This window comes from Rhineura floridana, chromosome 9 (genome assembly GCF_030035675.1).
Source record: "Rhineura floridana isolate rRhiFlo1 chromosome 9, rRhiFlo1.hap2, whole genome shotgun sequence".
Lineage (NCBI taxonomy): Eukaryota > Metazoa > Chordata > Lepidosauria > Squamata > Rhineuridae > Rhineura > Rhineura floridana.
Genome location: NC_084488.1, coordinates 31291252 through 31314508, shown reverse-complemented (window position 1 = coordinate 31314508; position 23257 = coordinate 31291252). Strand labels below are relative to the sequence as shown.

At 44.4% G+C, this 23257-nt stretch overlaps 1 protein-coding gene across 3 annotated transcripts in view; it reads right to left on the bottom strand.

Moving 5' to 3' along the window:
* Window positions 1–22447, bottom strand: part of PDGFRA (platelet derived growth factor receptor alpha) — a 67592-nt gene extending 45145 nt beyond the window's left edge. Inside the window, exons 1-3 of one of the 3 annotated variants that reach the window (XM_061583223.1) lie at window positions 21971–22447; window positions 1934–1994; window positions 778–1092 (exon numbers count right to left, since the gene is read on the bottom strand). In XM_061583223.1, the coding sequence (XP_061439207.1) occupies window positions 778–1092; window positions 1934–1994; window positions 21971–22063 (469 nt within the window). In that variant the 5' untranslated portion in view covers window positions 22064–22447. Of the gene's footprint in view, window positions 1–777; window positions 1093–1933; window positions 1995–19681; window positions 20803–21255; window positions 21489–21970 lie in introns of those variants that run through there. The other 2 variants (XM_061583224.1, XM_061583225.1) reach the window with 2 other exon arrangements.
* Between the last annotated feature and the right edge of the window lie 810 nt (window positions 22448–23257).

Below are 23257 nucleotides of genomic sequence, written 5' to 3'. Positions count from 1 at the left end.
AAACTAAACTAACAAGTAAAATGAAGGTGAAACTAAACTAAGATGGTCTCCAGAAACTAAATAAAAAAAACACCTGCATACTCCAAATAGTTTTGAAAGGATTCAAGATGGATTCCCTAATTCTAAAATCGTCTAATTCTAAAAATCATCTTCCCTAATTCTATACAATCTACGGCAATGGTTTTTGCATTGTGTTCTAGGGGACCCCAGGATTCCTTGGAAGCTTATCAGAGGTTTCTAATTGAAAATATCAGTAATGGCAGACAAGCTTCCCTGAATGATAATTTGCCCATAACTACTATCATCCTTCACACATGATGCATACCAGCACAGAAGGGTTGGGTATTCTGTAGGTTGCACATGGAATGATGGTAAGACCCAGTAGATTCTGGGTAGTATGAACTTAACATTGCCCAGATTCTTTTGTGCTACACACATAAGAGACATGCAGCAGTTACCAGAAGAAAAGCTGATGTGGAAAGGAACTAAATTAATGTAGCTTTCCTTCTAAACAAGTCAAGTTTGGACTAATCCCACAAAATATATTCCCATTAGATTACTCCGGCTTTCTTTTTGATTGCAGCAAGGGATCGGGTGAGCTTTGAAAATCCAGACATAAGAAGGGCTCTGAACTGGATTTACATGTAGTTCTTAAATGTGAGTATTTCCATCTGCTGGAAGAACCATCATCATAACATTGAGTTGCTCCACAATCTTCTCCATCCAAAAGCCCTTGTGGAAAATTTATCATAGATACAAGGAAATGAATCAACTCACCTGGCACATAGATGTAGATATCCTTTCCCTCCACCTCACCATCTTCTTCTTGAGAATGATTGTAGTAACAAGTGTACAATCCAGTGTGAGAAGCAGTAGCACTTGCCACTTCAAGCACAGCCACAAAAAGGCCACTGTTGTTCTCCTCATTTCTGATGTCTACAGTGTGGTTGCCTTCAGGAACTGGATATTGCCAGCTTACTTCACTATCTCCAGAACATTTCAGAGTGAAAGGAGAATTCAGCTGCACAACCATTTCATAATTGTTTGGAAGAATACTTGGAAATAAAGACTGGCAAGATGCTAGCCATGGCCCTGTGGAAAGAAAAGTGCAACATGTTACCATAAAGAACCTTTTAACATCATCATTTGGTGAGGAAATGATTATCTGCTCAGTTTTGAACTATTGCCATTTCTATGGGAAAGGCCATCGTTCCGTGGTAGCTGGAATACATGCATTAATGAAGGCAGCTACCTTTTTATTTTGGAATACCAGGTAACAGTGATGAAGAACCTAGCTGGGGACCGGGAGAAGTCCATATTCCAAGCATGATTGTCTCATTTTAAGGTGATTCCTTTTGTATAAGTCAGCCACAGATATGAAACCATGCACATGTCCAGTGAAGTTGTCATGTCCATGCAAGGACCTCTGCTTGTGCAACAGAACTTCCCCTTCCCCTCCTCTCCCCATGATCCCCTCACCAAATCTGCTCCAGAGGATTGGGGGAATTCCAAGAACAGATTAGTGGGGGCACTGTGGGGGAGGAGAGGGAGGGGAAGTCTGTTGTGGAAGCAGAAGTCCTTGTGCAAATGGGATGACTTCATTGTATACAACTTATAGATTCCTTTTAAAAAATGGTCATATCATTGGGTAACAGATATGCCCACCAGGTAATGAGAATGTGCTTAGGCAAGTGAGTCCTTACACAGCAAGCAGAATGGGGCATAATGAGCAGTGTTTTTCTCCTTAGGCTTTTAGCATCACCTTTCTCTAAGCTTCCTGATGATACTTCTCCAGCCCAAGCCAGCAAAATGGATGAAATTCCAAGTAGTTCAGCAGTTGTGTTTATTTTTGTCTTTGACTCTAGGCTAAGATCCCTTTGGCTTAACAAGTCTCACAATAAAAAAAACCATTTCAAACACAGATGGATGTTACCTGTCAAGAGGCAGCCCACGATCAGGAATGTCCTTTGGGAAGGACCCATGGTAATGGTCAACTGAAACAAGAACAGGAAATAAAGACAAGACATGATTAGTTAATGGGAGTATAGAAAATGACAATGATACATCTGCAATGCACATTAGCACCTTGAAAATATGCATTACTGACATTAATCGTTCTGTACTGTCAAAAATGACAAATAGTCCTGGTTCCCCCAGCTTTGGGCTGTTACATTCAAATCCATATTACACTCACCAGGGGGGTAGCATTTGGCAAGCATACACAGTATTTCAGACTGCATCAGATAAAATCATATATTTCTGGTTACTATGGACTAAAAAAAAGATAACCACAACAAATGCTCTTAACAGCGCACAGCACAATCCCTTGCATATTTACTCAGAACAAGTTCTACTGACTTCAGTGGGACTTGCTCCCTAGTCAGTTTGCATAAGGCTGCAGCCTTAAATCTTGAATGTATTTAAGATCATGCCTTTGAACCTTGCTGTAAATCTGGCCCACTATCTTTTTTCCCCAGAAAGCAAAAATAACATCAGTTCTGAAATCCAGAGCCATAAAAATATGCTAAGTAGATCTTGCAAAATTTCAGTCTCCTAAATTCAGCATCTTGAGAACAGAGTAATACATGTTAAATGCAATTCTGGAAGGCATCGGCATTGGTAGGGAGTGGGGGGGCATGCAGGAATGAAAAGCCTGATCTTGATTAGCCTGTTCCAAAAGCAGCATCTATTTATTTATTTATTTATTAGATTTATATCCCACCCTTTCTCCCAGTAGGACCCCAGGGCAGGATTTAGTTATGCTCTTCTCCAAAATTCCTTTGTTTTCCCTGAAAATATTATCCTTAAGCTTTGGGGATTTCATATGAAAACAACCCAAAAGAAATACCAGCTTTGCTTTGACCCATCTTTGTTCAGTACTGAATACACAGATTGAAAATATCTTCGCCACTTCCAACAAGTAAGGCTGCAATCCTCTGCACACATATCTGGGAATAAGCACAATCAACATACTCCTTCTAAGGTAAATATACAGAGGGCCAGGATACACATTACTCCATTGACAGTGGGAGGAAAGGCTGTCATGCTTTGCTGAAGCTTTAGTATTGCAGATTTTGGAATTTTAGTTTTAAAAGAAGGATAAGTGTGAAATAAGAGTTTCCTTGATGTATATCTATGTAAAATCATGTATAAAATCAAAATGTATAATGAAACTCTCTTGCTAGACAAGAGAAGGAATACAAGACTGGGTTCATGTTTATATCATATTTCATTTCTTGAACAGTAAGACAAGCAATACATTATCACCATCACTACATTCTCTTTTAAATTTGGCAGAGTGAATTGCTACAAATCAGTGGGAAATCTCTTAAGGATTACAACCAATAACCTATGTTCCATGTGTAATTTACTGTCTTGGGTAATCAAACTGCCCACCTGCTCACATCCAAAAGGCCACATTCAATTCTCTTTTCAAACAAAATTGCCTTCGGATCCAATGAGCATCTTGGAAATGACGTTGGTGTTACATGGGTCAGGCTGACTGTGTGGTTTGGAGAAGACTCTACAAAGAAAGTATTAATGAGGCCATTAAGAACATTCAACAGAACCATTAAGATTCTGACTGTCTTGGCAAGCTGGCACCGTTCTGTGCTAAGGTGCACACACAAAATCCATGTCAGTGTGCAACTAACTGTAGTTGAAACAAATTTAGTCTGAAATATTTTTGCATTTTAGGATGAATCATGGCTCAGTATAGACCATATGCTTTGCAGTCAGAAGGTCCCAAGTTCCATCCCTGACATCTCCAGTTAAAAGGATCGGGTAGCAACATCAAAGACCTCTGTCTGAGACCTTGGAGAGCTACTGCAAGTACTGCAATACTGATCTAGATGGATGAATTCTCTGAGTTAGTATAAGGCAGCTTGCTACTATGTTTCCCAAAATTCTCCTCTGCAAATTCAAATGTCAGTCGCACATTTGGAATATTTGCTAGACACTTGATATACTTTTCTTGATATCCAAAGGTATTTAATTTTAGTTTATTGACTGATAGTATTTGATAGACATCATGAAATAGTATTTCATGTTTGTTGACAGCAGATGAGGTTTCCTATTTGAAACTTGCCATAATCATCATCACTATAAGTGTTCATAAGTCTAAAGAATTAACACTGCAAATGTTAAGGTTCTTTTAAAAGCCACCTTAATATTTAGAATGTTTAAAACACTTCACATCATCCCATTTTGATTTTTGTCAGAATTGCAGCTGGGGATGGGAGGGTTAAACCTGTCCTCTGCATGTGCTGTGCTCCTGATGCAAACTGCATCCCCCCTCCCCTGCCAGCTCTATTTTACATTTTTTTAAAAAATCTGATGATGTCGTCAATGTTACATCTAGTTGGCCCCGAGAGAGAGGGACACGTAAAACCCCTCCTCCATGTTCAGGACATAGGCAGATTTAAACTAGGGATGTAATGGTTCATGGCTGAGTCTCATGAACATTACACTAAACTGGTATTCAGGTAAAAAACTGAATTTCAGATTCATGGTTTTGATTCAAAATAAGAATGCCAATTTTTGGTAGATGTCAGTTTTTGCAAAACTTGTGTTGATGCGCTATGCCTCTCTAGGATTTCAGTGCACACCTAATGCAAAACTGACCTGCACAATTTGCGTGGCAGACAGGTATAAATGCAGGTGAGCCTGGTGAGATTGCAGTGTTAATGTCTGTAGTGTGTCAGAAGTGATGCTGGAGCATGTACTACGATACAGTTTCTTTTTTACAAAATTTTTTGTTGTGCATTGCTGTATCAGTGCTGATACTGGTTGCAAACGCAGCCACATGACATCCACACAGCTGTTTCTACAAAGCAGCTTGGGGGGGAGGGTAAACAGCACTCACCCCACCCCCACTAATAGATGGCAAAACATCCTACTGAGAATGGCCTTGCGTGCACTCAATTAGTTCTTTGGATCCTGGTTGTAGCCTGTAATGCGCTATGCTAGGTCCTGCTCCACTCACACAGCAGATTATTCTGAACCAATTTGGCAGCAAGACCTCAAAAAGCCAAGAAATATTGGCTTATAAATGACAAATCAGTACCTCTTTCTTCATGAAACACACCCAGTAAAGTACAATGCCTTTATACAAGATGTATCCATGTAACTTCTCATTGTCTGGGAGAAAAAGTGGGTGCTATAAACAACAGATATTTAGATAATGATTCTTAGCATGCTTACTCAAAAGTAAGCCCCACTGAACTGGGGAAGGGCTATAGTTCGGCAATCGAGCATCTGCCTTGCATGCAGAAGGTCCCAGTTTCAATCCCTGGTGTCTCCAGGTAGGGCTTGGGAAAGCTCCTGCCTGAAACCCTTCACAGCTGCTGCTAGTCAAAGTAGGCAATACTGAGCTAGGTGGTCCAATGGTCTAAGTTAGTATAAGGCAGTTTCCTGTGTTCCTAAACACAGACCATACTCAGGATGCGCATGCGTGGTATGCCCCAGCGTGTGAATTTAACAGCATATCAGAGTGGAGTGTTAAACCAGTGCATTGGAAAACCTTTAGGAGTGATTTACAGACCACTGAAATGGTGCAATCTCAATAGGGCTGCCTTCTCAAGTGGGGGCCTGAGTCACAGCCTACATTCCACCACCAAGACTGACAAATGACCAGCACATGCACAACTCCAGAAATTCAGCAGATGGCATTCCTGCAGAAACAAGTCATTTGCCGTGGTTTTTCAATTACCAATAATGGCCATGTGTTTATGTAAGTGCCTCCCACTGATAACAAACTCTTGGACATCAAAGTCGTCTTCCCTTCCAGCCATCTTCTCCCCCTTTATTATCACAGTTCTGTCCTGTATTTTTTCTAGATAAAGGATCCACAGTACGTATGTCTTTAAAGAATTCCCATCCTCTTCTTTGATTAGTTAATCTCTCCTGCTTCAAGCTGCCTCTGCCATCTCTTCTTGCAGCCCTCTCCCATCTATTGACTGAGAAGGAAAACACATGGAGTTCAGTGAAACTAACTCCAGATAAGTGTGCTTAGAATTCCAGCCGTTAGAGTCATCCGATCAATTACAAATAGAAATAACCCAGAGACTGACGGGAGCTGCCTGAACAAGCTGGAGAATCCCCAAACTAAAAGGGGACCATGATGCCTCAACATTCTGGAATAAAGTGTTTATATTTAAAATAAACCTCATCTGGAGTTCTGGACTAATGGACCCCCGTGCTGCACATATTGCTTGGGGTGGGGAAAAGCGTTTGCTCCACAAAAAAGCTTAGGTTTGATGATCAACAGATTGGAAGATATGGAGGCATTTTAATTTAGATGAGAGAAAAGATGACTGGGGGACAAAAGAAAGAGTCATGAATACTGTGCAGAGAACAGATAGACAGAAAAATTCCACCCACTGCCATGCTATTCAAAGCCAGGGCTGCTCACTGGAATGGCTAAAGGGGGTGTGCGACAGTTTAGAACAGACAAAAAGAATTCCTTCTTCACAAAGTACCTAAGAAACTTCTCAAATTCCTTGCTTCAGAATGTGATGATGTCCATTAGCAGAGGACCAAACTACATGTTATGTGTAAAATATGTGTAACTGTAGCATAGTGGAAACTTTTAACCTCAGGGAGTAATACTGGACTCCTCCGGATAACTTATTTATTGAACATTTATTCTGATTTGCTTGTGCAAAGCTTAGGCAGAGGTTAGATTATATCCAGTCTTCATCAAACATTCATCCTGATTGGTTTGTGGGATCTTCACCTTGATTATTTGTTTATTCCACACTTTTCAAGGTATTTCCCTCTTACTTTCCTAACTGCAGAAAGTCTTTCTTTTTAAAAGTAAATTTGCTGCACTAGGGCAACAGAGTGTTTTAATTCACTTTAATCGCACAAACCTAAATTTACCGGAATGTGCTTGAATTCCTCCTGCAAAGCATTGGCAGTCTGGAGGCACCCCGACAGCAGAGAAGCAGAAGGGAAGGGCATTTAGATGCACATGAAATCCCATGCAGGAGGGGGAGCCACTGGAGGGGTTGGACAGGACAAAGGGTTCAAGACCCCTCTCGCCTATGCTACTTCTCCACTCTCTGTTTGTTTCCTCCTGAAGCAGTTTTTCAAGCTTTTTTTAAAAAGTGTTGTTGAGCTACATTTTCATGTATTTGTATACAATGTGTAGATTGGCCCTTGGATATATATATTTGGCTAAAGTGTATGCAAATTTATGGAAGATATGTCTGTTGTTGGGTTTAAGCCATGATAACCAAATGGAACTTTCATGTTTAGAGACAGTGTATCTGTGGCAACTAGAGGCTGGAGCTGGCTAATGAGGGAAGGCCATTGCCTTCATGGCCCGCATATAAGCTTCCTAGAGACATCTAGTGATCACTGCTGGAAACAGAATACAGGATTTGATTAATGCTTGCTCCAATTAGTAAACATGGCATTCTCCTTCATGCATACTTAAGCACAAACCACCACGGTCCCTCACATTTTTCTCCAACTAACCCCAAAATGCACTGCAGTGGAAAGACTACTTTGTCCTCCTGAGCCACTGGTACAGCTAAGCAATTTTAGTCCCCAGGAAAGTTGAGCACATGCTTAAATTGCTCCCATTGACATTAATGTGATGTGTAGCGCAATCCTGTGCCAGTTTTCACAGAAGTAAATCCCAATGTGTTCAATGAGACTTGTTCCCATGTAATTGTGCCTAGGATTGCAACCCCAAGATTTCTCAGTACTGACCTACTTGATGGATTTATATGCCTTGACAGGTAATCCTTATTTTGAATTGTAAAAGGATCAAATATATAGCAAATATGCAACATTTTTCTTCTTGAAACTCATTATACTGCATGAGAAATATTACATGGACATTTGAGCTGCCCTCTGCAGGCCCAACTGAAGAGTAATCATTGCAAGAAAATTTAAGATAAAAAATAATTAAATAAATATCACTAATAGGCAAAAAAATAGGCAAGGTGGGCACAATCAATTAAAAACATACAGCACACCTATAATTTTGCTAGAATATATTTCACCTCCCAGTGTTTTATCTTGTGCAAATTGAGACACTCCTGAGGTACACTGGAGACTATTCTGCAGAACAGTCAGTGCCATTATTCCACAATTATTTTTGGAATTTTTTTAGTGTAAATTTTGCCAACTGTTGCTGTACTTCACATATTCCACAATTATGTTTGGAGATTTTTTAGTGTAATTTTTGCAAAGTGTTGCTGTACTTCACATATTCACAGAAATAGAAACAAAAGTAAATGATTTCCTATAGGAAACTTCATTAAAATTGCACAGGAAATCAGACATATTTAAAGTGACCATCTTAACTGTCTTAATAATGTTGCTTCCTCCCAGCTAAAACAAGATCAGCACAGCACATGTCTTCTTTCTATTATTTGGGTTGATTTCACCATATGCTCAGAGGCACGTTACCAAATTCTTCCAAGCTACACAGCAAGTGGATTGGACTGTGAAAGACCAACCCAAATGGTGTTTGCATTTTGACAAATTTGTAGGGCAGTACAATATCTCAGAGAGGAGGTCAGGTCTCCTGCTCCCCTGGTGCATTCACTATAGCTGCCCAATTTCCCTGCTTTTTAAAGTTTGATAGAAATATCTGTGGGCTATAGGTACGTTCTTAAACCGCAAAGTTTTTTGCCTACTAGTGAATTTCCCTGCTTTTTAATCCGGGAGGTAAGAAATGGGATCCTGTGCAAGTATGCAGAGAATGGATTGATCATTTGCATGCTTATTGAGTTCAGTGGGATTTTCTCCCCTGCAATCATGCTTAGGATAGGTGAAACTGACCACAGGGGATGGGGAGGGGGGGAGGAGGAGGAGGGAGGGGAGGAAACGCAGAGGGGAGGACTGGGATGGGAGCAGGCAGGAGGAGAAGGGGAGGAGAAGGACAGGTTTGATCATTTGTTTATTGAGTTCAGTGCGATTTACTCCCGTGCAATCATGCTTAGGATAGGTAAAAGTGACCGAGAGGGAGGGAGGGCTGGAGTGGGCAGGAGAAGAGAAAGAAGGAAGAGGGGAAGAGAGGAAGAGAGAAGGAAGGGAGAGGAGAGGAGAAGGAGGGGAAAAGCAGGTCTGATCATTTGCATGCTTATTGAGTTCAATGGGATTTACTCCTATGAATCATGGTTAGGATAGGAAAAACTGACCATGGGGAGGAAGGGGGAAGGAGCGCATTGGAGGGGGGCAAAGGAAGGGGGAGAGGAGGGCAGGTTTGATTTGCATGCTTATAGAGTTCAGTGGGATTTTCTCCCCTGCAATCATGCTTAGGATAGGTGAAACTGACCACAGGGGATGGGGAGGGGAGGAGGAGGACAGAGGGGAGGAAAGGCAGAGGGGAGGATTGGGATGGGAGCAAGCAGGAGAGGGAAGGGAGGAGAAGGACAAGTTTGATCATTTGCATGTTTATTGTTCAGTGTGATTTCTCCCATGCAATCATCCTTAGGATAGGTAAAACTGCCCGGGGGAGGGAGGGAGGGCTGGAGTGGGCAGGGGAGGAGGAAGAATGAAGAGGGGGGAGGGGGGAGGGAGAGGAGAGGGGAAGGAGGAGAAAAGCAGGTCTACTCATTTGCATGCTTATTGAGTTCAATGGGATTTACTCCCATGCAATCATGGTTAGGATAGGAAAAACTGACCATGGGGGAGAAGGAAGGGGAGGGGGAAGAAGTGTATTGGAGTGGGGCAAAGGAAGGGGGAGGGGAGGGGAGGTTTGATCATTTGCATGCTTATAGCGTTCAATGGTATTTACTTCCATGCAATCATGCTTAAGATAGGTAAAACTGACCATGGGGAGGCGGAAGGGGAGGGGGAGGAGGGGGAAGGGGAAACAGGGGATTGGAAGGGGATGGGGAAGGAGGGGCAAAGGGAGCAGGAGGGAAGGGGCAAGAGGGAGGGGATAAGAGGGAGGAGAAGGGAGGTGGGTTTGATCATTTGCATACTTTTTGAGTTCAATGGGATTTATTTCTGTGCAATCATGTTTGAAAATGGAAATGGACTGCCTTCAAGTCGACTGGACTTATGGCAACCCTTTGAATAGGGTTTTCATGGTAAACGGTATTCAGAGGTTGTTTTACCATTGCCTTCCTCTGAGGCTGAGAGGCAGTGACTGGCCCGAGGTCACCCAGTTGGCTTCATGCCTGTGTGGGGATTCGAACTCTGATCTCCCAGATAGTAGTCCAACACTGACCCGGGGGAGGGGCAGGGAGGGTGGAGGATGGGAGGGGAGGAGATTGGGTGGGTGGGCACTGGGCAGAGGGGAAGCCCCTTTCCTTTCCAAAAGGAAAGTATCATTGCTTTTCAGCGTTTCCCCCACCTTTTTATTTTACAGCAGGCAGGCATATGTAGCCTCCCACTCAAATTTAAACCAAAGCTGTCCCTGGCCACATCCACACCAGGCATTTATTTCACTTTGGACAGTCATGGCTTCTCTCAAAGAATCCTGGGAAGTGTAGTTAGTGAAGGGTGCTGAGAGTTGCTAGCAGATGCCCTGTTCCTCTCACAGACCTTCAATCAGAGTGGCTGACTGTTAAACCTGGCCACTGGAGCTCTGTCAGTGGAATAGGAGTCTCCTCTCAGCACCCTTCACAAACTACACTTCCCAGGATTCTTTGGAGGAAGCCATGACTGTCTCAAGTGAAATCAAAGTCTGGTATGGGTGTGGCTCCCTGATTAGCCAAGCCCATCAGCTGTGAGTCTGGCTTTTAGAACACTGACAGTTGGTTCTTACTGAGCATGCCCAACATTCTTATTCAGTTCAATGCAAAATTTATTAAATTAATTAAAAATCAGCCAGGCATTTTTTTTAACTTTTAAACTGCAGAAGATGAAGGTCAGAGTATGGGGCAAGGTCAGTATTAGGATTACAGGTACTCTGTGAACATGGCTGATTTTTAATGAATTTCAACAGATTATGAGAACTCTGAGAGAAAAAAGTCCAAAAGGGCTCTGGGTTTTTTCCCTCTCTTTTTGGATTTTAAACCCTCTATTCTCTCTGACTGTTTTGTGTATTGCCATGAAAATTGACAGGGTTGTTAAGCAAGCATTTCTGAGTTCAGGACTAAGTTTTGTGAGGTTTTGTTTTGAAATGAGTTTATGGGAAGCATCAGAATGGCATGGGGGTATTTTCAATTTAACATTGCAGAATGTGAAAATCCACACTGGCTATAGTACACAGCCACTCTCGTGGCAGTATAATTAAAATAAACAGCGCCATCCAGTCAATCTGCAATTCTGCAGAATGAAAGCAAAGTAACAGCCCAATCGCATGCATGTTTATTCTACACTGAAAACAAAACAAAAAACACTCTAAAGTAAACCATTAGCATTGTGGATTATTCCCATGTAAATGTGTATAATATTGCTGCCTAATACTGCAATCAGTAGTGTAGTGGCAAATTCAGAAGCGTAGGGTCCCTTCATGTTGATCACAGCCATGCCTGCATTTTTTGCTGTGGGGTTACTGTTTTGCTGTTGGTTCTTACCTATAAAGCCCTTAACGGCATCGGACCGCAATATCTGATGGAACGCCTCTCTCGTTATGTACCTACCCGTTCACTGCGCTCGATGTCTAAGGCCCTTCTCTGGGTCCCAACTCATAGGGAGGCCCGGAGAACAGCAACTAGATCTAGGGCCTTTTCAGTGGTGGCCCCCGAACTATGGAATGCCCTCCCAGATGAGATACGCCTGGCACCTTCTTTGTTATCTTTTTGGCACCAGGTAAAAACCTACCTCTTTGCCCAGGCATTTTAAGCTTAAATTTAATTTTAATTTTAAACTTAACTGTAATTGTAATTTTTATTTTAATTTGTACTCTAATTTTGTTTTTAAATATGTTTTATAATTGTATGCTGTAATCCACACTTGTTCGTATTTTAAATGTGGTTTTATCTTGTTGTAAACCGCACTGAGAGCTTGTTGCTATAGGGTGGTTTAAAAGTGTAATTAAATAAATAAAATAAATAAATAATTAAGAATGAGATCCTTGTTAATGCATAGGAACCAATAAGCCTGAATGAGGAGACTGTTAGCACTGAGAAGAGTCTTCTCAGTGGTTGACTTGCCTCCTTTCACTTGAATTGGCTGCAATCAGCAGGAAAGAAGCATGTTAGAAGACTCTTCTCAGTTCTCTCTTTTATGATGATTGGTTTGTAGGATGCTGGAGTCATAGGGACCCTGCTGGGACCCTGCTCCCAAAAAAAGTAAAGGGTCTAGGACCAAGACCCTGCACAACTACATCCCTGACTGTAATCTTATGCAAGCTTGCTTGAGAATCCCCACTGAACACAGTGGAGTGTACTTCTAAGAAACCATACATAAGATTGGGCTGTTGTTTCTAAATTGGCCACATCTGTATATAAGAAGCGAAGCTCAGGCACTATGTTGCCATAAAATAACCAGTTCCCAAAATTCCATCTGTCTGTCACACTCTAGCAATGCCATGCTAAAGGGTGAGTGATGTGGAATACAGCCAAAGGGTATGAGCAAAAAGAATGCAAGGGAAGAAAATTCACTCCCCCACTCTACCCTGCCTCCCGAAACACCCCTTTATCCTTTCTATGAAGTGGGTAGTTATGTAGAGTTTATAACTTCCCACCACATAATTTGCCTGCATTTACTCCAACAGCCAGTTGGTGGCAGTGTTGATTCATGCTAATACTGCAACATTCTATGACTTTTGACCACGGAAACTTTTGTCTCATAGGTCAATTTTGGAGTGAATCCAGATAACCTAAATAAAATCTGCTGAAAAACTTTAATGTTAAAATGGAAATAATTTGGATTTTGGTTCTACTTTTGCAAAATGTCATGACCTCATAGTCCTAGAAACTGCACTAGAATGATTAGAATCAGGTAGGAAACCAGTTACATAATGGCAACATTGTCCAACTTTTGCAAGGATTGAAATCCTTCCTGTGGATTGTCAGATGTTAACAAGTCTAGCCTCCCCAGGGAGATGGTGCATTTATCCAAGAAGACTTCAAGAAAGCCCAGTAAAAAGAAAACCATTTTTGAAGAAAGCTGTATATTTTGCAAGCATCTTTTAAACACATCGATGGGGCCACCTGCAACTTTTCACAATTATTGGCCTTTCTCCTAACGAAGTTCTACCAAAAGCAGAAACTCCCAGTGCAGGGAATAGTGGGAGATTCTGCAGCTTTCAGTGACTCCAGGGGAAGGAGAAGCAGGCAATAAAAGAATTGGCTTTCTAAGACATTTTAAATATGATAAACTCATGGGCATAAAACCTGAATGAGTTACAAGATCAAATTCTCCATCCAGGGGCCTTATCCAAGATTGTCTTCCAAAAATGTCAATTCCTCCTCAGTTTGATAGACATCACTTCTCCCTTTTGGCTCATTACCCACTGCAAGCATTTCATTTCCTGGACTGTTTCCCAGCCAAGAAAATGCTGAAAGAGCAGAGAAGAGACAAAATTTTAAGAGAGGGGTCCTTTCAAGATGCCTAGCTACTTTGCTGCCTCAATGCAAGGAATAACATCTTGCTGCAAGCTTGCATCAAATATGTGAACTGATTGACCTGGTAAGCCATTTAAGTTTCAGGCCTGCTCATGAGTAACTATGCCAGCCTTCCATTTGTGGCTGTATTGCATAGACATAGAGTATAGTTGCTGTGTGTTGCATTGGGAACTCCAAAAAGCTTCTAATGAACCCAGGACCTTATGCTTGACTCTTCATGTGGTCAAGAGGGGGCATAGACTCCTACCCACAGAGCTGTCCCATCATTTTTGAAAACATGTCTAAATATATATCTAAATATATATATTGTCTGAATCTTGCATTGTTGTTATTGTTGCATCACCACAGTAAAGCAACGATCTATTGATTAAATAACAGTATGGAGGACATTCTGAATCAATGCCTCAAAAGGGTTTCCATTCTAGAAGTACAAGCTACCACGTCATCTATTCATTGTAAGTGTGGTCTCTTATTGTTGGAGATGTATCATTGGTTAGGATGAAATATTGATCTGTGTAGGAAGAGGTCTTGCTCACATACTATAAGGAAGAGTCATCAGTCTCATAGAGTTGAAACTATGGGCTGTTCCACTGCTGGCATGTCTATCATACAAGATTATTCAACAGTTGATGACTCACTGCTCTGAACTAACAAGTGTCTCTGAGCTGACCTGTGATACAAAGATTCTGTCTGCAGTGCCTAATCTGTGATGGGTCATTCACACATGTAAACCACTACTTGAAGCATCAGTCAATAAGTGAGGAATATGCATGTGTGAACTATCCTTGCTGCCCTGGGCTGCTTTGGGAGGAAGGGTGGGATATAAATAAACTGGCTTTTCATTTCCCTATTAATGTACTGTAAATGTGTTGTGGTTAATTATATTACATTTCTATTCCATCCTTCCTCCCAAAGGAACCCAATATGTATGCTTACAACACTCCTATCTTTGCATCTTGACTCTTTCATCACATTCATGTTATGTCATTAAAGGATCACTTGACCCTAACATGATAACATCAGTTGCCTTTTACTTGGCTGAGGTTCCAGGATGATATGTGTGGTTTTACTGCCGTTATGCAAGACCATTAATGCAAAAGGTAAGAAAGTATCCCAACATTACCACAGGCTGTTGGCCTCTCAGATTCTCTGAATGAAAACTCCTAGCTGTAGGTCACCAATGTCAGGACAGCCAGGATTTCACAGGTTTTGTCATGTCAGTTACACAGCGAGGAAACAGAACTTGAAGCTGTTACAAACATTCCTACAAGAATGTAGGCCAGCTGTTGAGGAATCCTTTTGACCATTAAAAGCCAGAGAAAGCTGAAAGATACATAAGGTTGCAGTCAACCATTACACTGATGTAGTGGTTAGAGTATCAGACTAGGATCTGGGAGACCAGGGTTCAAATTCCTACTCAGCCATGAAGCTCATTGACTGACCTTGGGCTATTCACTATCTCTCAGCCTAACCTACTTCATGGGGTTGTGGTGAGGATAAAATGGGGAGAGGAAGAACCACGTATGCCACCTGGAGCTCCTTGGAGGAAAGGTGGAATATAAACGTCAAAATAAGAGAAATAAAATTTACTTACAGGTAAACTCCACTAAATTCAGGAGGACTTAGTGGATTGCATAAATGTAAGCTGAGTTGTAAACTCGTCATGCAATGTAAAGCTTTTCCAGTATTCAAATCTCACCTCCAGTGTTGAGGCAAGAACATCAGTACTCATCATCCCTTACACACATTTGTACACATCCACCACTTTGAGTGTGCCACAAGCACAGAGCAAAGTACAACATGCCAGAGCTCCCTACCAGACACAGAATAGGTTTGGTAAAGCAGCCACAGGTGGCTTAGGCAAGCAGTTACTGTTTGCTAGCTATACGGTGAAGCAAACATATTCCAGAGTCACTATCCACTTGTTCTGGAGGAAACCATTCTTTTGCAACCCAGCACATAGAAAACTTAAACGTTTAGTAAAAGCAAAACTGTTCCATCACACCCATATGAATACACAGATACAAATGGATTTGCTCTTAACATCTAGGTTGTTGCCAACAGTGTCCCATCAGGAGAGAGAAGTCTCAGTATCTTCAAGAAATTATTCTTTCTAGGCACAACATACCGCTATTAAGACGCCAGTTTCACATTTATCACACCTTAGCAAGCTACTATGCTATCATCAGGATCAAGTGAAAGTCATGAAGCCATGAGCAATGTTTTGAATGAGCCATTACAGATCCAACAACCCAGACGGGTTTTTAACACTACTTCTCATATAATGTTTTTCAATGGAGTAATATTTTTATAAATGAAATTTTGTTAAGAACACTTGAAAAGTGGATTCCAGGCCACCTAAATTGGGTTCAGCTTCTGCTGCATTGTCTCCAGTCTCTCTGTGTCAGTCACTTAGTGTGAAATTGTATATTTTAACTGTATATTGTTGATATTGAGTTCAGTCTGATTCTACATGGGAGGTAAGACTGAGTGTCATAGAGTTCAGAATCGGATGACAAATTCGCACAACCATTTAAAAAAAAAGTCCTCCCAACTCACAGTACGCTGGCCAGGTTGTCACAGCAATAGTTTTGCCTAGCTAAATTCACATGACTTGATTTTGGAATTTATAATGTGTAAGGTAATACCAAATCAACACATACTGAAAAATATATCCTCCCCTCCACAAAAATTAACTAGGAAAACTTGGACTGTGAACTAGGAGTGAGTAGAAGCATGCAGGGGGCTATTAGTATATCCAGAACAAGGCAAAACACTCTCATATTCAGCATGTAAGAAATGGTCATGAGAATGCACTCATGAATTATTTAGACTTTTTCAACTATTGTGTCCAGGTCATTGCTGAATCACATTTGAGAGCCTTCCGAACGTCATGCTCAGGCTGGCCCACAAACCGGGCATGTCTTTCAAGTGGTCCATTCACAAGAGCAGAATTATACATCCACATGCTATCAAAGTTGACTACAGACATCAACTTGATTGAAAGAAAATTGTCATACAAATTCATCATTGCACTAGAAATGTCTTGAAGCAGGATTTATTGCTCATGTGGTTTCTCACTTTATGCAAAAATAGCAATTGCTCCCATTGACTTCTTGATGGGCAAAGTTTGATTCAACCAGAGTAAGAGGAATCTAAAGGAAGAAATAAATTGACTGTCTTTATTAGGGGCAGGGTATTCTTAAATCAAGAGGTGTCAGGGCTCAAGCTCCCAGATGTCACATCCCCTGCTCTGAAAGCCTGGGACTAGTTGTGGACCTCTGCCCACTCGTGTTGAGAAATCCCTGCTGCACATACTCAGAGGTATTCTGTCTTTATTATTTCACAGGGTCCATTTGGTACTGAAAAAGAAGTGCTGGGACTGAACCCTGACTCTTTATATCTTATTGACATTCTACTGCAAATGCCATTGTTAGACTCATGTGGCAGCATATCCTTCTACCCTAAGAGGAATGCTCCTAGTCAGGGTTCTCGCCCACCAGCCATGTTCTCCTTACATTCAACTCTCCTGGGACAATGGTAAGGAACTCTCCCCCTTTCCCCACAGTTGTCCATTTTGACTTTTTCAACTAACACTGAACATGTTGTAGCTCATGGTGAACACAAGGCATGTGCAATCCTCACTGGGCCATTGAGGGGCAGTTGTCCCCTCTGTGTTTGTGGTGTGTTTGTTTTAAAGAGTTAGGTTTTAGAAAAAAAAATATGTAAAGAGTTCCCCCAAGCATGCAGACACCTCCCTCTTGTTTCTCTGTGGCTCCATTTTGGATTGATTTCTGTGGGCAGGAGGACACTGAGTTCCTTATCAGCAGAAGTGATACTTAAATTATAATGTATAAATGTTAAACTAGATAACTAGAAGCGCCATCTGCTCCAACCTCCTGCATACAAGAGCATGTTCCTCTGAGACCAATTGCACCAACCAAAGCAGGGTCCTCCCTATTCAAATGCTCCTCAAAGACTAGGTGACTGCATGGTTCTTAGAAGGCTTCAACCACTGTGGATACTGCATGCAGTATAACCGAAACAGCTAAGAGTTCCCAAACATCTTGCAAGTGAGGGGCCTTTGCATTTTGTCCATCATGTGTCTCTGCAGGAGGCTCACTAATGTTTGGAGGGGAGGGGAGTGTTCAAAAACAGATTCGCTACGAGTGTAAAACGAGCTGCCTGAAGAATCTTGACTCCACACGTGACACACCCCGCACTTCCAGACGCAACGCGCTCGTGCTATTCGTCAAAATCATCGCTGGAGGGCAGCAGAGCTTCGCAAACCTAAAGGAACTTGCTGTTGTTCTATAAGTTAGTGCTGCCTCTTCCCTTGGGAAAATCAGAGTATCTGGCACGGTTCAGCCGACCCACCCCGCCACATCACATAGCCGCCACACACCAGCCATCAAGAAATTTGTGCTATTCCCCGCACCCCATATACACACGCAGAGTCCAGCGTTTCTAGCCCCTCGCCTAAAACTCCAGGCTTTCTTCCCTCTGGCTCTTGCCTATCCCACGCCTTATCTCCACCACCGCCACCGGTGTGGGGCTGAGGACTGTTTCTCGAACCCTTTGCTGATCAATGTCACACGGAAAAGTCAATGACTGGTAACTCCCCGTCAGTTAAGGAGTTCACACAGTGGCTTCCCTCGTCCCCTTGGAAAAGCGTACATGAAGAAGGGGCGGTGGCTTGCAGACTCAACAATTTTAGAAGAGGAAGAATATGATTATGTAGCCGAGCAGCAAACCACATTCATGACTTTCCGCCAGCCCCAGCGCTAGTCAGCGATTTAGAGACCGCTGTTTTCCATCCATATGGGAATCGCCGAGGTCTGGTCTGAGAAAGCAAAACAAAGCAAAAACGGGAAGCGGGAGTATTCCTCTGCCCCGCCCTCTCTACATCGAATAGAACCGGAGCTATATACTCTCCCCCCTTTTTCCTCTATGGGATCCCCTTTATTTTAAAAGGCAGCACACAACGGACGCCTCTCGTTTCGGCGCTCCAAAGCACGTCACCTCTTTCCTTTCTGCGTATTCTGGACTGTTCGTCCATTTGTAAGAGTGACAAACTAGAGTCATACAGACGCTGTTCTGAGCGCCTGAGCCCGTCTAAACGTGAGAGCCTACTCGGCGCGAGAGTGGGAAATTTAGGCGTGGGCTCGAATACTTGGTGTTTGGCGTAGGAAACGAGGCGCGCTTTCCACAGATTAGGGGTAAGATCCCTGAGAGAAATTTAAGAAGCAATCCTCGCACGAGCAACACTTTAACCACATCAGTGCACCCCAAAAATTAAATTGCCAGCTCCCCCACCTCTTGGCTATGCACTCTGCAAAGTGTTTTAGCTTAAGCCTGGATTGGAGACGACCGCTCAATCTGGACGCTAGTTGGCGCCATCACTCGAAGACGATAGAAATGCATGTGTGAATGAGCCATCGCAGATCTTAAAGACAGAACTTCCCTATCCCTCAGACGCCGTCCTTTGCACTCCTGCCTAGTCACACGTTCAGCGGCAAGTCATCAACAAGTATAATCGGATGGTGACCGTACACGTGTGAATGGGCCTCAAGTCTTCAGCCATATGCAGTAAACCCATATAGCCCAGACCAAAGGACACAATCCACCAGCCTGGGTCAATTTAAGGGGTCCTTTCCCATATAAACGGCTCCATCCAAACCAGAACAACTGGCAACTGTCACATTGTTTCGTTTGGGCGGGCTGGAGACGGTTTACGTTCACACAAGTCCCCCAGCCTGCCCGTTGAATGCCCGCCAAGACTTAATGGGAGATCAGTTGATAGGTCGCTGTTCACAACCTGTTAAGCCGGAGTCGTTGGAGTGGAAAGTCCATTGACATCAGACGCCTTAAAACCCAGCGCTGCGGCTTAACTGGCGTGAGGATCGGTTTTCGTGGAAAGACCATGACCTTCACCTCGGGCTGAAGTACTCGCTTTCTCGTTTAAAAAGAAGAGCGAAGGAGATCAGAAAGCAGAAGAAAAGGTTATAGACAACGTGACGATCCCCCTGATGTCAACCTCCTCCTCCCCCCGCCCCCATGAGAAAGCAAAAGGATTGTTTGGACCAAATTCAAGAAACATTTTTTTAGGGTGAGCGAGGCGAAAGGGGCGTCCCCTCCCCTGAGTCCTTTGGCCGAGAGGCCTTGTAGTATTCCACGAGGATCTGTCGTCAAATCACCTAGTTAAAAGATTCTTCCAGGTTTCCGGGAGATCCTTTGTCTAAATGTGGAATAGATTCCAGGATGCTCGAAATCTTCTCAGCCGCGTTGTCTAAGCGGTATTTCGAGGGCGGGGGTACTGTATCCAGACATGGGGGGGGTTGTAGGTGAAAACAGAGAATCCGTGCGATGGAGGCAAGAGAACAGCGTCTGCCAAAAGTTCCCTCGGTCAAAGCACCAGGAGGCAAAAGCTTAAAAGAAATGCTATCTCTGTATAAAAATCATTCAAAATAATGGTTGCCCATAGAAAGAATTCCAGCGGTATGAAATCCGGTGAGCTGGGGGAAATCGGTGAAGCTGGCAGCTTTAAGGAAGGTTGCAGGCGACTGGGGTGGGGGGGTGTCCTCCTCCTTCAGACTAGCGGCAGGTCTGGAAAACGCCAGATTTCACCAACTGGGGCTCATCTGGGAGCAAAGTGTCACGCCGAGGGGTGGGGAGGAGCGCAGAGGGCTACTGCAACGGGAACTCCAGGACCGTCCCGTCGGGCCAATTAACAAGAAGAAAAGAGAGGAGGGTCGGCTTCTCTCCTAGACTGCGCCTGACACCGTTATAAGCCTGGCTAGCAAGCAACCAGTGCGGGCGATGTCCCAAGTCGCATCACCTTTTGGGGGGCAGCACAGTGGGGAGAGGGAAGAAAACGTCTCTCCTACGATCCAACGGTGAGCGAAACGTACATCCCAGTTCCGTGGTCCTTTCAGGGGCAAATCGAACTGAAGCGAAGTTGCAGTCGACTTCAAAGACTTAGAAAAGAAACACACACACGCAGAAAACTCGGGGGGGTAATCCCACCTCTGAGGGGACTGGGAATTGTGCGCTGGCCTGCCCAACCTCAGATCCGTTTCTCTCCACTCCAGCGAGTCGTCCCGGCCGGCCGTGTTCTTTGGATCGCCCACCAGCTGCTGGATGATCCCCGTCCAAAGAAAACGTTGAGCAACCGAGTGAAGAGAGAGCCATTTCCTGGTGCGCCCGCCCAAGAACTTTTCCAAGGCAGCCCAACTCGCCAGGCAGCGTTGGCATAGTCAGGAAAACAGCCCCGTCGGGTTTTCCATAGGCAGCGTCTCTCAGCCCCACAGCAAAACTACCCTCCTCTCCTAGCCTTCTTCACAGCTCCAGCTTGTGCGCGAGGAATCTCGCTCGGGATGGGTAGATGTAAACACGCATCTCCTTGGCGGGGGGCGGGGGGGGTATCGCGGCAGCCAGTCGCCAAAAGGGCGAAAGGCGCCACTCTTGAAGGCATCTGGCTACATTTAGCGCGCCACGGACGGGCTGTCCTCTTCGAATTGGAGGGCAGATGTGGGGGATCGCCCTGGGTCTCGGACACCGGGATCACCAGTGTGAACGCCTGGATTCGGAGGGACTTCGGGTTAGGAAGGAAAGGACAGGGCAAGGAACGAAGAACTTTAGTGGGTATTGGAAAGAAAGAAAGAAAGAAAGAAAGAAAGAAAGAAAGAAAGAAAGAAAGAAAGAAAGAAAGAAAGAAAGAAAGAAAGAAAGCGAGGCTCGGGTTTAAAATCTCTTTCCCCCCCTTCCTTACCTTCCTCAACAGGCTCCGAGCTGGTCCCCAACCTCCCTCCATCTGCCGCGCGCAGTCTGGCGGGATAAGCCACGGGTGTTTGGCCAGCTCCCCAGCCCCTTTCCTGTTCCGTGATTCATTTGCAGATTAACCCGCTCTTTAAACGCAGCTACGCTCCAAAAGGGGCTTCACTCCAGCTTGGGGCACGCTGACAAACACACGCACGCACCTCTTTCCCCTCCCTACCAGGAGCCGTCTCTGCTGCTCCTGCCTGCCTGCCCCCGAGTCCCTCCTCCCAGCCCCGCTGCAGGAATGCGGCGCGGTGGCCCCTCCGCGCTCCTCCAAATCTGGTTGTCATTAAGGCTGCCAAAGCAAGCAGAGGGTTGTTGTTTCTCCGACAGCGCCGCAGCCTCCCTTCAGGCTCGGCTCAGCAGTCCCCCGGAGAGCAACACCCGACGCTGTCCGAGCCCTTTGCCTTACAGCAAGGGATCGGGAGTGGGGACCGGGGCCATCCGAATGAAGGTGGCTTTGTTCCTCCGAATGAAGGCGCCCCTCCTCTCCTCCCGCCGCCCTCCTGGGTCTCACCCCCCCAACCCCCTTCCCCATCCTCGGGATTCTCTATCAAACCACCCCGCCACCCAGGAGCGCTGCCTCTTTCTCTCACTCCGCGCCAGACATAAAGACTGGCTCAGGGGCTGCCCCACAACTCCAACCTTTTCGTTACTTTTTGCCTCACCGTTCTTTTAAAGGAAGGCTGCAATCCTGGGACCGCTTCCTTCGGATTGAGCCCCCTTGATCGACGCCAGGGAGGGGGGCTTCCCTTCTGCATAGACAGAGACAGGATCGCGTGGCAAAAGCTCCCTCCCACCTAGCGCCTCTCTCGGCCCCAGGTGCGCTCTTAGCCCATCCAGCCGCTCAGCCCTCTTCATTGGCTTGGACCCGACGTCGGAAACGTCCCAAAGGAGAGAAAGAGAAGGAAGAATCCCCTTCGCTTCCCTTCTTTTGTTTGTTAATAATCCGTAAAGATAATATGAGGAGTTAAAATTAAAAACAAAACATCCCCCAAGGAAGGTCCACGTCTTCCTCCTCTTTTCTTCTCCCTGTGATGGCTTCAGAAACTTCAGAGTCCTGTAATTGATTCAACGCTAGAGTCCATGCTGCCCAAACTAATCATTTGCTTCAAGTAAATAGCTGTCAGGAAATGAAGCCCCCCCCCCCGCTCCTTCAGAATAAAAGCCTCCCTGGTTTTACTTGGCGTCTGGGCTCTTGCGCGTGGCTCTTACGCTGGCAGGGAGGGGGGGTCAGTTTAAGCTTCCAGACTTCATCTGGAACTGGGGCGGAGAAGTGTGTGTGCGTGTGTTAGTGTTAGTGATGGGGAGAGCTTGAGCATATGGTAAGGAATGGGGTGGGAGGGGGACATTTGCGCTGCAGGAGGTCACTATATCTCCCCCCCCCTTCCCAAGTGCTCCCAATTTCATGAATGAACACAGTTTTCCCTCATCGCACAGTCCCAGGGACGGTGGGTCGGTCAGCTGCATAGATTTGGGTCCACTCTCGCCACGTAAGTTGGTGATGGAGGGGAAATTGCGATCGTTATGATTCCTGCAGGCTGGAGCACCTCGGTGTAGACAGCTGAGATGAATGGTTACAGGCTAATAGCCCGCAGCTCTGAGAGCGCTCACGGAGTCCGGGTTACTACAGAGGATTTCTGAATGAAAGTGAAAAGGATATGAGAGGTTTAGCGGGAGGGAGGGAGATGTCCTTCACTAGTCATAATTGTTACGTCCTGCTGCTTCGGCTTTTTGCTGACAGGAAGAATTTAAAGATCTTTCTAAGAAAGATAACTGGGGAGAAAAGTTTCGATCTGGGAAGAAGGTCTTTCGGAGTGTAAAATTGCGGGCAAGCTACGACTATGCTAGGCACTTTTGTATATCAGTCAAATGACACTGGAGCGACCGTTTGGGATCGGGGAGGCAGAGAATCCTGGCCAGATTAAAGCCTGATGACTGAGCGAGAGAGGCAT